We start from the raw sequence: 14,784 nt of genomic DNA, 5'->3' as shown, positions 1-14,784 counted from the left end.
CAGTGAGAGTGTTAATTACAGGCTGTGAGGCAAGGTACAGCCTTAAAGAAGGGAAGTAAAAACCTACCGCTCCCTCCTTCACCAATTGGCTCCATCACAGGTGGGTTTTCACAGCCCGAGGCATAAGGGGCACCCTTTAATCAATTAAATATATTAAAATGTTTTATAAATTATATTCCTAAACTCAACATATATTTTTGAGTACCTATTATATATGCCAAGACCTATTTTATGTACTACAGCGGGTGTGTTGGAAGGGTTGTCTGTATATGTGTATATGTGCATGTGCATGAATGCACGTGTTTGTAGTGGATGAAGAAAAGCCTTCTATTATTCATTTTTATTTGGATTAAATTAAGGATTTCTCATTCTTTTTATCTCTGATTTCTTTTAAAAACTCTGAGATATAATTCAAATATATTATTTGCTCATTTAAACTATACTACAATTTAATGGTTTTTAGTATATCACAGATATGTGTAACCATCACAGTCAATTTTAGAACATTTTCATCACCTCAGGAAGAAACTGTGTTGTTATCATCCCTCTATTTCCTCATTTCCTCCTCCCAGCCATAAAGAACTAATAATCTACTTTCTGTCTCTATAATTTCCTTATTCTGAACTTTTGCACGAATGGAATAATATGGTATGTGGTCTCTTGTGACTGGCTTCCTTCACTTAGCATAATATTTTAAGAATTGGAGCTTGTCAGGATGGCCGAGTGGTCTAAGGCGCCAGACTCAAGTGTTCGCTTCCCCTTTCCTAAACTGTTTGATTTGTTCCCTAAGTTTTTAAAGCAGGGACTTAATTTATTGTTGCTTTTTTTTTGTATTGATACATGCTTTCAGGACAAGACATTCTCTAAATACTACCTTGGCAATCTCCCATAAAGTGTTACTACCATATATAATGCCTTCCTCATTTTTCCTTTTGCCTCAAGTTCCATTATAGTTTGGCATGACACTTTTACTGATCTTCTGTATTACAATCAAGGAATTTTTTTGCATTAATTTTTTATTGAATTTATTTGGGTGACATTGGTTAATAAAATTACAATATATAGGTTTCTAGTGCACAGTTCTAAATAATATATCATCTGTGTATTGTATTGTGTGTTCACCACCCCAAGTCACATCTCCTTCCATCACCATTTATTCACCCTATACCCTCCTCCACCTCCCCTACCTCCTTTTTCTTTGATAATCGCCATACTGTTGTCTGTGTCTATGAGGTGGTTTTGTTTGTTTGTTTGTTTTTGCTTAATCCTTTTACCATTTTCACTCAGCTCCCCAACCCCCCTCCCTCTGACAGCTGTTATTCTGTTCTCTATCTGTGCTGTTTGTTTATTTTGTTCACTAGATTCCACAAATGAGTGAAATCGTATGGTACTTGTCTTTCCCTGACTGGTGTTAATTCTGATTTTTAAAAATAGTACATTAAAATATTATTTAGCTTGGTTATTGAGTTTTTGGTACCCCCTTAAAATTTACCCCTGAGGTTAGTGCCTCTAACACTTTACCTCAACCCAGTCCTGGCCCTGCAGTAATCTCCTGGATGAGTTCTGCTCATAAGTTTCTTTTAAAATGGATACCTGATGTTCAAATAGACTAAAATTGTCAGAGATACTAAACCAATTAATTACACCACCTGCCAGGAGATAATCATGATTTTCCTCTTTTTCTTCTTCTGTCTTCCCTTTTCTATCACATGTTGGGTTTTCAGCTCAGCAGAAGTCCATGTCTATTTCCAACTGTTGGCATTGAGCAAGGCCACATTGCTAATAGGTTGCCTGGGAGCACTTCTCCATTTAGAGAGGTGAAAGGCCAGGGTCTCACCCTCCAGGGATAAACCCCAAGACTGTTGAGTTGTTGCAGAGCCTTTTCAGGGCCCTTTGTGACCCAAAGTATTCCTTTCTCTCTTGGAGTCTGTCAATTATCTCTGGCAAAAATCAAGTTTCCTCACCTTAATCTTACCTCATCTACACAGGTTTCCCTGAGAAAGTTTGGAAAAGAAACTTTTAGAATCCTGAAGTATCAGAAATGGAAGGGCCCTTAGAGTTTATTTTGCCCCAATCTCCTTCATTTAACAGCACATATAACTTCCTGTGCTGTATTTCCACATTCCCAGGAATCCCTAATGCTGTCTCATAATAAAAATCAGGAGCAAGTCCAGAGCCAAGTTAATCAAGGAAGTGAACTACTATCAGCCCCAGTTGTGCTCAGGGAGGATTGAGTCATCAGAAACGCAGTGCTGGTTCTATGACTTGTTTATAAAGGATTTTCTTCAAAGACAAAGCGAAGGATCTGTGGTGGCTCAACTCCAAAGCCTTTCCTGGGGTGGGGTGTGACTGGGAAAGATTTGATTAGCTTTAATTTGGACTGGGGAGCTTTAAAGGTCCTGCTTTGAAAGGGCCTGCCTTTCCTTCTGACTGGTTCAGGCATTGTGAAGAAGCTGGTAAAGTTTGCCTCCATGCCTCTTACCTCCAGGCAAAGTGCAATTTTGCTTTCATTTTTAGAATGTATTAAGAGCACTTGCAACTGTGTTAGGATGGGCTTTGAGACGTACAGCTTCCTTCACATATCTACATTTGTAACAAGATTCACCTTGTGCAAAGCATCACATCCATTCCTCCAGCTTCAACAGTGAGGGTAATTTTTGGCTATATTTTACAGGCAAATGAAACAGGCTCAGAGCCTAGGTGACTCTGTAAGGCCATGCAGTTAGTAAGAGGCAAAAGCTATGGCTTTTGAATCCAGAAGGATGCCATGTCTTGTGCTTTTTCTATAAAGCCACAAGCACCTCAAAGGTGCCAAGGTATGTCACAGCAAACTAGGTAACGGAAGACCACAGGGTTGAAACCACTGTCTGGATCTGATCTGCAATGAATTCTAGCATTGAAATTAACTTCTGAGAAGCATACAAATAATCTAGAAACTTAGTGCTAGTCTCAAAGGACACAATGGAATTCCTGTATCGTGGCTATAAGGAATTTACCATTCTGTAGTTTATTTTTAGAAAAATTTTCTCTCAGACTGATAGAGGACAAGGAAATCTCAGCAGTTGAAGGAAATGACTTGTAAGGAAGCTTTATTCACATATGGGGGAGGATCAGATCCCATTGTAGTTCAGGATAGTAAATACTAAATAGGCATGGCTAAATAGTAAGCACTAAATAGTCATGTGCAGTAAACAAGGAGAGTGTGTGTTGCAAGGTGGGGGACGGTCACAATGTTCATGAGTAATATACTCACATCAGTTTGTGTTTTGTCTAAGCCAGCCCATCTGCAAACTCCTAACAAAAACCAAGAAAACTGCATCCTTGGGATTAGAGGAGAGATTATCAAGTTATATGTGTAATGTGGCAGAAAGAGGGAGACCACAGGTGGCAAACCTCTATATTGTAACACACATTATTTGGACAAACCATATTACTTAGATATTTGGACATGAGTTACACTTTTATGTCTTGGGTCTTCGCAAAATAACCCAAGGTCAGATCTGGACCCAAGTTCAACACTGTATCACCAGTCCTTGGAATTAGACCCACTACCCTATGTTGCCTCCGATATATCTTATTAAGAAAACAATGATACATTTTTTTAATTTTTTTTATTCATGTTGTTGCCTAGCTTATTTAACACCTTGTACTTGCACAGTCCAACTGCTCAGATGTATTGGGAAATACAATCGTGTAGCTTGTTGTTCAACTTGTCTAATGAAGGGGTGCCCAGATAGCATGGAATGCTGCTGTGGGGATGGGGGCGGGTAACTACAGGGGTGTTGAAGGAATTGTTAGTTCACAGGTTAGTGAGCAGCCAGTCCAGCAGTTGTTTTCTAGTCATGTTGCCAACGGCTTCATCCAGCTGTCGTTCCTTGGCAAACTTCATAACTTCTTGAAGGAGATCTCCGACACTGTATCCCTTCTCTGCTGCCTTAGCTGATACTTCTGGAAGCTGTGGCGAGAGCAGAGATATTTTGAATCATGTGAAACTTTTGGAGGTGGGACCCAGATGGAGAAAGTGAACTACCTCCCTTACCCAACTTTCCATCCATAATTCTAAGGTTAGAATAAAGCTGCCACAGACCCAGGACTGGCTTTCCTATCCTTTTTCCTTGACCCTCCTCTCCTTTTTCCTTGACCCACCTCTAATGTCATAGATCAAAATGAAAAATATACTTTCTTTTTGAGCATCAAAAAACAAATTCTGGAATCAGTTGTGTTTACTAAATACTTTTCACCAAGAGCTGAGTCCTTAGTTAGTCTGTGCTGATTGCTAGGTCAAGGTTAGGGGTTGTCATTCCCCACCTCCCTAAAACATATTTTATCAAATTGTTTAAAGGATCACTGACAAAACAAAGCTAATCTTACTCTCCTCTTCTTGGCTTAAATATACAGACCTTGAGGTGCCAGAGCCTCAATTAATGGTTCATCATTTTTGTGTCTTTTTATGAAGTGAAAGTAATTCATAAGGCACATGGTAAAGAGAAGATGAGAAAATTTTGGACTGTTCTTGAGCTCTAAGTACAATTTTGCCTCCCTGCCCATGTCAACTATCTTTCTTCTTGTGCTTTGTCACTGCTTACCTTCTCCAGTTGTCCATCATCATCTCCCATGAAATAAAGCATAGGCACATTAAATTGGGAGGCTGCAATCCACTGCAGGACAGCCTGGAGCTGCTTCTGCAAGCTACTTGTTGAGCACTGATTATTGATGATGACTTCTGGCCCAGGAAACTCTTGATTGTTCTGTGACATTGCACCTTCGTGACTACATCTGGGGCCACCAGGCTGGTAACTGGGGTTGTTTGTCAAGGCTGCTTGTTCTTCCAACTCAGCAAGGGCTTCCCTGTTGTTGCTATACTTAGCCATGATAAGGCACAGCTTCATCACAGATTCTACCAGTTGATCGATGAATTGCCGGTTCATTTGCTTCGTCCCACTGACAAAGTCAAATTCTGAATTGTCCTGAAATTGTTCTTCCCCTCTCTCGGACATGCAAGTTGCTTTGTTAGAATTGAACTCAGAAGGCTTGCTCTCAGCTTCATATTGCTCATCACTGTTGGAGGTGCTCTGACTGTCCCTGTTGAAGGTGCTCTCATTGAGCAGTTTCTGAATCAGTGACAGAACAATGTTTGACATATCTGTCTTTTGGCAGTCTGCCTGTTGAGCCTCCTTTACAGAGCTAGATGACCCAGGAGCTCCACGAGACTCTAAATGTTTCATTGAAAGTGCTTTAGCACTTTGGCCACTTGCATTCTTTTCGTATTGGGCACTCTGAGTCATATAACCCATGGTAGAACCAGGACAGTCTTCTTCAAGTGTATCTTTGCCCTTGGCCTGCTGGGTCAGGTGGTACTGAATCAGCATAAGGGCAGAGACAATCAAGTCCTTTGCCAGTGAATCTGTGGAAGGGCTAATCTTTTCTCTTTTTCCTTCCTTAATGGTGCATGCTTTGCCAGGCATCTTGCCTTGGTTTCCTTGTTTTTGGTTCCACATGGTCAGGCTCTCCTTGAGGATGTGTTCACCGACTCTCTCAGGACTAATCAAAGACTTGCACTCATCTGGTTTTATTTTGCATTTGTCCTTCCCCTTCATCTCAGCTTTCATGGAGGAGAATTCGAGACTTTGGTTTTTACTTTGGTTCTTGCATTTGAGGTCATGGGATCCGGCCTTCAAAGATGCATACAACAGACTCTGTGATTTAGTCTCTTTCTCTCCAAGCAGAGCAGTAACCAGGCGCTTCAGCATGGCCTCCATTATATCTGTAGCATTTTGCTTTCCATGGTTGAACAGATTCCTTTTGACAGCTGAGACAAAGTCAGAGTCAGTCATCAGGACCCCAGTGATATTATGCAGGTTCTTTAAGCAGGAGTCAATCAAGTCGGACACAATTTCCTTGGTGTGTTTTAACAACACCCTCTTTAGGACCACACAGGCAGGAATTGGCTTCCCAGAAGTATGCACTTTCAAGCTCTTCATAACAGAAACCATCATGTCAGATGCCACTTGATTTGCATAAACCATGAGCCCTTTACTGAGAGAGTCTGTAAATTCTTTGTTTTCTCTTTGGCACATCTGTTTGTCTCCCCCTTTGTTCTTGGTGGATAATTCACTATACATAAACGTTTTCCGGCCACCTTCCCTGCCCTCTTCCCCAGTACCCCGCATTTCTGCAGAGGTCATTTCTACAGCATCGTGGACCATTTCAGAAGCGATCTTGCTCACAGCACTGCGTGGGCTGTTTTTACCTTTGTCCCCAGAGGGTGGATAGCTTGAATGATGAAAGCACTTGCTTCCACTTTCCAACTTCTCCTTGATTTCCTTATGGGCCATCTGGATTACCAGATTAGATAGTCGGTTGACGTAGAAGGAAAGGTCATCCATGGAACATTCTCCCTCAGGAGAGATTACTGCTCTATGTGTGCTAGAAGATTTTGCTGAAGGGGTGGAAGGACTCTGGTTATTGTTGGTATTTTTGGCTGCTGTCATTTCTAGATGTAGACTTTGAGGTCTGTTGGCCGTATAATCGATGTTCAGTTGATCAGCATACACACTGTAGCAGTTTGCAGAGGGTATTTTGTGATGTTCATCTTCTGCATCTCCTATTTTATGTTTACAGCTAGAGGCTGCGGGGCTTAGTGCATGTTGGAAACCCAAGGCATACTTCTGGAGATCATTTAGAAGCCAATTTGGAACACTTATAGGATTAGAGGGAGCTTGTTTGAAAAGGCATACAGATCCCTCCATCTAAAAAAAAGAAGAACACCTAAGAGTTCGGGGAGGCTACTCTTTTCCTCTTATTTTATTTAGAAGATATGTCTTTCTAAACTGCACACATTAGGGATTTGGCCTTTAGAATTGGCATGGAAACATAATACATAATTATATCCATTAACAGACATTGGAGCACAAGTGGTAGCTTGTCAATTTCACCTGAGCATGTGTGCTTATCTCCATATGTGTCAAAAATAAGTCAATGTGTCTCATATGTGTGTATATTAATAACAATATAGCAATTCATAAGTGTGAACATCTCAGTAGATATGAGAACGTGTCAGTCTGTGTTGCTAGTGTCTGTGTGCATGTGCATGTCAGTGCACATGTATGGCTGACTATGTGTAAATGTGTCTAATAATGTGTTGACATCAATACCTATTCTATATGCCTACTATATGGGCTAGCATGTGCATGATAGTGTGTATGTCAGTGTGTCTCTGAATATGTAAGTGACAAGTGTCAATTTGTGTTATTTGCATATTTGTTTATAATACAAAGCCAATAGAATGTATCATGGAGCTACAAATATATTTATATGTTAAAGTATAAATTCACATGTTAACATATATACTCATTAATATATTAATGTATAAATATAAAATATATTAATAAATGTGTAAGTTAAAATATGAATGTGTTAATAGGTGATTGTATAATGACTGTTTATGTCAATAAACTGGGTATCAGTTTATATTATATTTATATGCTATGTCAATAATTGAGAATGTGTGTCTGTGTTGCACACATCTTGCATATTTAAGTTTGTATGTGAATACATGAGTGGCGATGTCATTGTATTTGTGTCAATGTGTATATCAATGCATTCAAATGTGTGTTAATGAATATGTGTCACTTTAAGTTTGTATGTGTGTGTATTAACATGAGGTATATTTACAGGGTGGGACAAAAGTAGGTTTACAGTTGTTTGTATAGATAATAATAAAATAATAAGTAATAATCCAAGAATAAACTCTGTTTTGCATACTCATAACTATAAACTTGCATTTGCCTCACCCTGTATAAGAGTGTATGCCTGTACCTGAATCTGTGTGGTCACTGTGTTTTCATCAAGGCTTGTGTGTGTATGTTTATGCATAGTGTGCACAGATGTGAATATGGATGTTTATGTGTCACACGTGGGTATGTCAATGCAGCTGAATCTATACCTTTGTATATGTAAGTCATTGTCTATGCATATATTTGTTGTGTCAATGTATATATATGTCAATGTATATATATACATATACATGTATACATATATATGTATACATGTATATGTATATATATACATTGATGTACACAGACATATATATTTGTTGTATCAATGCTTGTGTGTGTTTACCAGTATCACATGAAGACATGTAGCCAAGCATGTGTATATCATTGCATGTATAAATTATTTTGTGTATATTTATGTGTGTCAGTGTAAATTTATGTGTATATGCTCATGTCTAGACACATGTATATGTATTGTACATATCTCCTACTCAGTGCTAAGTTACCATTGCCTTTTTTCCCCTTCCATTGGTTCATCTCCTTTCTTTTCATTGAATTCCTAGGCATGTGAGGTCATGATAAGTTCAACATTTTGCAAATGGGCTTAGGTTACAATCAAGAAGATCTGTATTGTGTGTAGGAAATACGTGCTGCACTTTTAAAAATAGACATCAAGTATAATTTACCTCTTTCTTAAGACTTCAAAATAGAGTCCTCTCCCCAACTGAACCCTGTGTTTTCTTCCTTAAGAGCCACTTTCATCACTCCTAATGTGTCTGGGGCCAAAAATGTTGTTTCTGGTTATAACATGAGCATAGGGTGCAGAACAGAAAATATTTGACTTCTTTGAGCTAAAACCAAATATCTTGCTCTCCTATCAGCCATTTTAGGTTTGTAGGACTGTGAAGGTGACTTTTCATGGGCTCTAATGCCCATCCCAAACCAGGAACCTAACAGATATAATTTAGGATAGTTACACAAAAACAAAGGGACTTGCATATGATAGTGGTATGCAAATCTAATTGCTTCTAATTTTATGCTACCTAACAGTCTGTAGAATCTCTTAGATAACAGTGTTGAGGACCAGGCAACTATAATTCTTGGTCTTCATGTACACTCTGCTCTATATATCTTTCTTTTCTTTTTTGACATTGGGCAATGTGGGGCACATAAGTCCATTACAAGGCAAGAAAAAACACTATAAAGGGTCTTGTAAGCCCATATCTTTGTTAGGATAAGGATAACAGGATTCTGTTTGAAGTAAGTACCTGCAATCAAGAAAAGTTCATTCTGAGCTTCTGTAATTGTTAGATATCTGGGCTATAAATTTACCTTACTCTGAACTTAGGCCTGCGTTCTCTAGGATGCCATAGTAGTCAAATTCAGGGGCCTCTTTGACAACAGTGCTCTTACCATTTCTGGATCAGTCTTCAGACTCAAAACGGCTCTGGGAATTAGAAAGGGTGGACTCAGAGACTAAGTGTACCTTAGACTGGTTTTGCTTCTCAGTATCCTTGATTACAATAATTTCTGTTTCTTCTAGATGCTCCAGGGCTAAGTCACCACCTGAACTGGAACCACCAGCATCCTGTGGAATTAAGGGGTAAGATTCTTATGACTAGCACTGCTTTTTGAGATTTTTCCAAGCTGCCCTTTCCACCTGCTTCTACTTCAAAGCATGAATGTTGTAACTCTTATCTCTTTTCCTTTCAAAGGAGAAGTAGGCTTGTAATGTTAGCTAATCTTTGAAGAATGAGGTATTTTTCTCTCCACAATTACTACCCCTCCAGGGGTATGCACAAAGCCATGAATCTCAGGAATCATATTTCATTAATCATTGAACTTTTGGACAGTTTTTTTCACTGTTCTGACATGCTACCTTCCATGCTTTAGTATTTTCAGCCCTGCCAGCAACTTAAGTGCTTTCTAAAATGAGATTTGGTATCAAGAGTGACAGTTCTTAACCAGGGATTTTGGGCTCTCAAAAATGATGGCTGCTCACCTGAATGTCCTCCATTTTTCCATCCTCTGTCACAGCCTTTCCCTTTTATTATGATGTCACTAATAACACTTTCAGCAGTTTCTCACCTATTCTAACTCTGAGATAATACTCACCTTGGAACCTTTATCTTCCACATTGAGGGTGGACACATCGACAAAACATATCTGCATAAAATTAAGATAATGCATTTAGAAAAATTCTAGAGAAAAGGCTGCAAGTCTTCTTTGAGATGATAAAGCACCTACTGTATAGAGTTCTTGTGAGGATTGATTGAGAGATTGAGACAGCGCATGTAAAGCTTTTAGTAGAGTACCTATACATAGTAAGTAGTCAATAAATGTTATTTGGCAGAGAGAATCTTATCATTACTATATTTCCTAGATAAGAATATCTACCAGTTAGAGATTCCCAAAATACAATACCCACATTTATTGAGAAAGGAGAAAGGTGGCTTGCCCAACTGACAGAAACTCAAATGTGTCAGAATTCAATTCCCCAGCTCCTAGTTAGAGCAGTTTCAACTACCATAGTGTTCCCCAAATGTGGTATTTTTATACGATTGATGATATAGAAAACTGTAGGTGGTACATGGATAAACATTTCTGTGTTTAATATGTTTATTTTTTGTTGTTTAGTAAGAAAAATACATACTAAAACATCAAAAGTGTGATATTATGGATAATATTGCTTAAGCTGATGGTAATTTTTAAATGTAAGTCAATTTTTAAAAACATTGCAGAAGCACATATTAAATAAATAATACTTTGAATGGTACTTGAACATGATAAAAAATGTGAAGTACTACAGAAATCACTCAAAGTTTAAGAAACAAAGCATGAAACAAAGTATTTTGCCTTCTTGGAGGAGTCTCACTTTAGTGCAATTTCCTGGTAGCTGGGTGGTATTATTATGACTTCAGAGGTTAGGTAATAGAGGCTGGTAACTCGGCAACTGCCACTCCTCCCTCCACAGAGGCTTCACCAGGACCTCCCTCCCCTCTCCTTTACCACTCTTCATTCTGCCCCTCCCCTTGATTTGTCCCTCTGTGATGTATGAGCATACTGGTCCACCCACAGACTTTACTGAACTTGATATCTTGGAGAAATGACACTATAACTCTCCATTAGTCTATCCTAGGTTCCAGGATATCTATATCTATAAGACAATCCTTTCCACACCTTTGTAGGAGTAATTTTGTATCTTACCACTTTCCGTTCCTGTTCTTGCCGTTCTTTTGGGCTATACAGATCAACCTTGCACACACCCCTGGGGCTGTGTAACCAGTCAATATTATCAGACATCTGGAAAGGCAAAGAAAGATAATCTGAAAGGCTTATATGAAACTCATCTGTGTGTTTCATATTGGTTTAGGCTAGGAACTGGTGGGGTGAGTAGTGGGGAAAGGATTCTCTGAAGTCATCAGGATCATTTTAGCATAATTTCTTGGGAATCAAATTTAAAAGGAGGTGTAGAGAACATGGGGATTAACTTTAGAGATTTATTTCTCACCTGTCTCCACTTTCTTCACCACTCTTGAGTACCTTCAAAGAATCAAGATCACCTCATCCCCCTTACTTGAATTTTAGTTAGCCCCATTTCAACCAGAATCTTTCTTATATTAAAGGGAGCAAAATGGGAGAAATAGCTGTAACACTTACCATTTGGAGCCACTGGGAAAGACTATGGTAAGTACCATAGAGTGAATAGCCTTTCTAGTTAAAACAATGTATAAGATTCCAACATATAGAACAAGTTTCTGAATGCTGAGAAAATTCAGTCTAATAGCTATAAACAAGAGGCAAATGTCTGAGGGAAGACCAGACCCTGATACCATAGAGCCATATTTAATTTTAGTTTTAAAAGAATAATCTCTGCCAACTTCAACACCCCTGCCACCTCCCACTCCAACCCAGAAGTAAAAGTCAAAAGAAAGTGGCAAAAGCCCTGGTTGATTTTTGTTATCTAAGACAAAAGATCCACGTTGGGGAAGACACAGTTATGAGTTCAGTAGAGTTGTTTTAGTACCTGGTACTTGGATTTGTTAATTAACAAGAGAAACTTTCTGCCAAATATTAGAGGGCTGTTGAATTCCTTTCCTCCAACTTCCTTCAAAATTTAGATCTCTAGCTCTCTTCTCTTCCTATTTCTTTCTCCTCCCTTCCTCTCCTTCCCTCCTTCCATTTTTCTCTCCCTCATTTCCTCCCTCTTTCATTCTCTCTTCTCCTCTCTCTCCTTTCCTTCTCCCTCTCCCTCTTCCTCCTTTCCCATTTCCCTTTTCTCTTCTCCCCTCCCTCCCTCTCCCCTGCTTCTCCTCCCTCTCACTTCCTCTCTCTCTTCCATTCTTCCTCCCTCTCCTCCTCCTTCCCCCCCCTTCTGTACTCAGTTATCATTTCACCTGATAATACTACATCCCTACCCTTTATCACCCCCCCCCCAAGATCTTTAGGGCTCTCCTAAAGATTTAGGAAAAGGCTTCTCATGCCCTGAAAAGAGGGAGTTTCTTTTTTTCCAGAGCTAGAGATAGCTAGCCTAGAAACAAAGAGAGGGAGGCATAGAGGTCCCCTCATGACTAGATTCTAAAAAACTAAAAAAAAAATAAAATAAAATTCATAACTCATTACCTTGATAATGAAGTTCTTTTCTTCTTTTGGCTGAAAATGTGCCACCGAGAAGGGAGATGTGCCCCTTTAGATGGATATGGGCAGTGCCAAGTTCTTGGGCACCTGCAGCTGGCTGCTACCCTCGTCAGCAGTTGGACAAGACTGAAGGGCCAAGGCTTTTCCTGCTGCCTATGACCCTGAGGTATGACACCAGAGTTTGTTGGGTCACAATGCCTGAAACCATAGCAACCACAGCAAAGGTGTAGCAGGCTGGCAAACTCAATTCCCCTTCATATCAAAACCACCTCAGGCTGTCCGCTATATGACAATCTTCTGTTCTCTCTAGGAGGGTACATGTAATTCTTTCACATTTTGTCCAGTCCACAACACCTTGAAACCTCCTTTCTCTTTCTTCTTCTTGCTAGACTTCCAGAACAATATAATCATAGTTCCAGTTTGGTCTCTATTTTTTACAAAACAGTATTAATTTTCACATTTTAGCTTATTTTTCTTTGGTTTTCCCACTAGAAGTTCACAGTTACAAACAGAGAAATGTTGATCCAAGTCCTTTCTGAATATCCTCAATAAAAGTATGGAAATAGAAAGTTGGAGGCTGCCTTAGCAGCTTCTGTGGTTTTACCTCACTATTAAGACATCCCCTTAGCTCACCAAAATACAGTCAGAAGATGCCCCTACCTTTGTAATATCAGAGTAGGTTGTTTCATAAGACCTTGAAATAATTTTCCTTGTGAATTTCAGTGCTATGATGACCCTTCCAGTCTGACATAAGATGTTCTTTCTTTCCTCAACTCTCCATACTCTCCTAAAGTCTTAACCACCAGCCACTACTAGAACTTCTACTTCATGATATTGCTGTTTATTTCTATAGAACAAAGTGTGTTCTTAGGATTCTGGGTGCCTAACTGGTCCAACAAGCTCTAACCTCCATCATGAAACATTATTATCCCAGAATAAAAGCCAGTCCTCTTGGGACAAGGTCAGCCTTTCAGAGACTCCTCAAGCCATGAAAGGACTTGAGCCTCTCTTTACTCTTTTCCATTATAACCAGTGCTGGATTTCTGGCTACAGTATTCTTTAGAAGATTATCCATTACACTTTGATATGCCTTTAGTTTAGCCCCAGTTTGGAAACACTAGCCCACAACCAAATGACTCTCAGTGTGCCCTAGTCTTATTTTCTTTTCTCCTTGTCTTTTCTTCACGTGTCTCTGCTTTAACCTCATACATGAGAATAAATACATCTGAATTTTAAAAAATCAGCTGATATGACTCCCCTAAATAATACAGTTTCATATTCTTGGTCTACCTTCATTTGTTCTTTTCCGTGTACCCCTGAGATTGCATGTCTTAACCTTGTTGTACAGTCCTTATCTTTTTAATTCATGGCATCAAAGAGAAAAAGAGTTGGACATTTGTTAAAGGTGGCAAGATACATTTTATTCAGGCTACTGCAGTAGGAGAGAAACTTTAGATAATTAGAGCTCAACTCTACTGAAACAAAAGGCAGCAGCTTTTTAAATGTTGGGGTGTGCTAAAAGAAAAGTATTGAGGGAAATTTAGGGGTCTGAAGGAGGTTGATCAAGGTGATCAGGGCCTCTGTGTTTGTTAACTGGTGCTTATCAAAGTTAGAATCCTACTCTTCCATAGAGATTGGGAAACAGAGGCTCTGTCTTTCTTGATGATTACATTTCAAAAGGATGGCTCCAAGGTCCTTGAAACAGATATTTCTGGTTGTAGAAGATATATCTCAAAGGGACAGAGAAAGGATTTACAATCACAAGTTTTGTAAATGCTCTAAGGAAAGGGAGGTGAGGCAGGGGTCTACAATCAGGTTTTGGTGGAAACAGACAGGAAATTCTTTTGGCAATGTTGAACTTCCTCAGGAAGGTATATTAAGGAGGCTGGGGTCATCATTAGAAGGACGTGCCTCGAGCTGATAGAAACTATGCTGGTGTTTGTTTAAGTCTCTCTTTTCTTTCTTTCTTTTTTTATTTATAAATCATGTTTATTCTATTACAGTTGTTTCAGTTATTACCCCTTTACCCTCCTCCACCCAATGTTTAAGTCTCTTAATATAGGGAGATAAAATTCTTTGTCCCGAAAGTTGAAGTTTTTATAGGCCAAAGTTGAGGCCTAGTTGAGAAGAGGATTCAGAGAAGCCTGACTATATCAAATCATTATGTTATATACTTTAAATACACACAGTTGTTATTAAAAATGAATTTTGGTCAAGGAGGGAGTCTTTGTCAATAGTAATGGGCTAAAATCCACAGTACAAGACTTGTTTTTTTCTTTACCATCCTTTTGTCAAGGGGAACTTTTGATGTTTAACTTGGAGCTCCTGTGTCTGGCTCGTGTCTATGGAATAAGAAACAAAGAAAGAAAAT

At 39.1% G+C, this 14,784-nt stretch overlaps 1 protein-coding gene across 1 annotated transcript; it reads right to left on the bottom strand.

Annotated features, from left to right (window-relative positions):
* Positions 1-3,799: 3,799 nt before the first annotated feature.
* On the bottom strand, positions 3,800-11,080 carry AKAP4 (A-kinase anchoring protein 4). The gene is made up of 5 exons (XM_054566364.1): positions 10,983-11,080; positions 9,891-9,941; positions 9,262-9,363; positions 4,587-6,749; positions 3,800-3,955 (listed from the first exon to the last, which is right to left on the bottom strand). The coding sequence occupies exons 1-5, from the start codon at positions 11,076-11,078 to the stop codon at positions 3,800-3,802; spliced, it is 2,568 nt and encodes an 855-aa protein (XP_054422339.1). The 5' UTR covers positions 11,079-11,080.
* Between the last annotated feature and the right edge of the window lie 3,704 nt (positions 11,081-14,784).

Source organism: Pteronotus mesoamericanus, unplaced genomic scaffold (genome assembly GCF_021234165.1).
Source record: "Pteronotus mesoamericanus isolate MK-2021 breed Mesoamerican mustached bat unplaced genomic scaffold, CSHL_Meso_final contig_173, whole genome shotgun sequence".
Lineage (NCBI taxonomy): Eukaryota > Metazoa > Chordata > Mammalia > Chiroptera > Mormoopidae > Pteronotus > Pteronotus mesoamericanus.
The sequence above is the reverse complement of the archived record's forward strand: the minus strand, read 5'-3'. Positions and strand labels throughout refer to the sequence as shown.

Excerpts from the sequence above, each read along its gene's own strand:
- AKAP4 (XM_054566364.1), bottom strand. The coding sequence starts at position 11,078 with ATGTCTGATAATATTGACTGGTTACACAGCCCCAGGGGTGTGTGCAAG. Across the intron at positions 9,942-10,982 it reads AAGAACAGGAACGGAAAGTG|ATATGTTTTGTCGATGTGTC; the intron begins GTAAGATACAAA and ends AATTTTATGCAG. Across the intron at positions 9,364-9,890 it reads TGGAAGATAAAGGTTCCAAG|GATGCTGGTGGTTCCAGTTC; the intron begins GTGAGTATTATC and ends TTAATTCCACAG.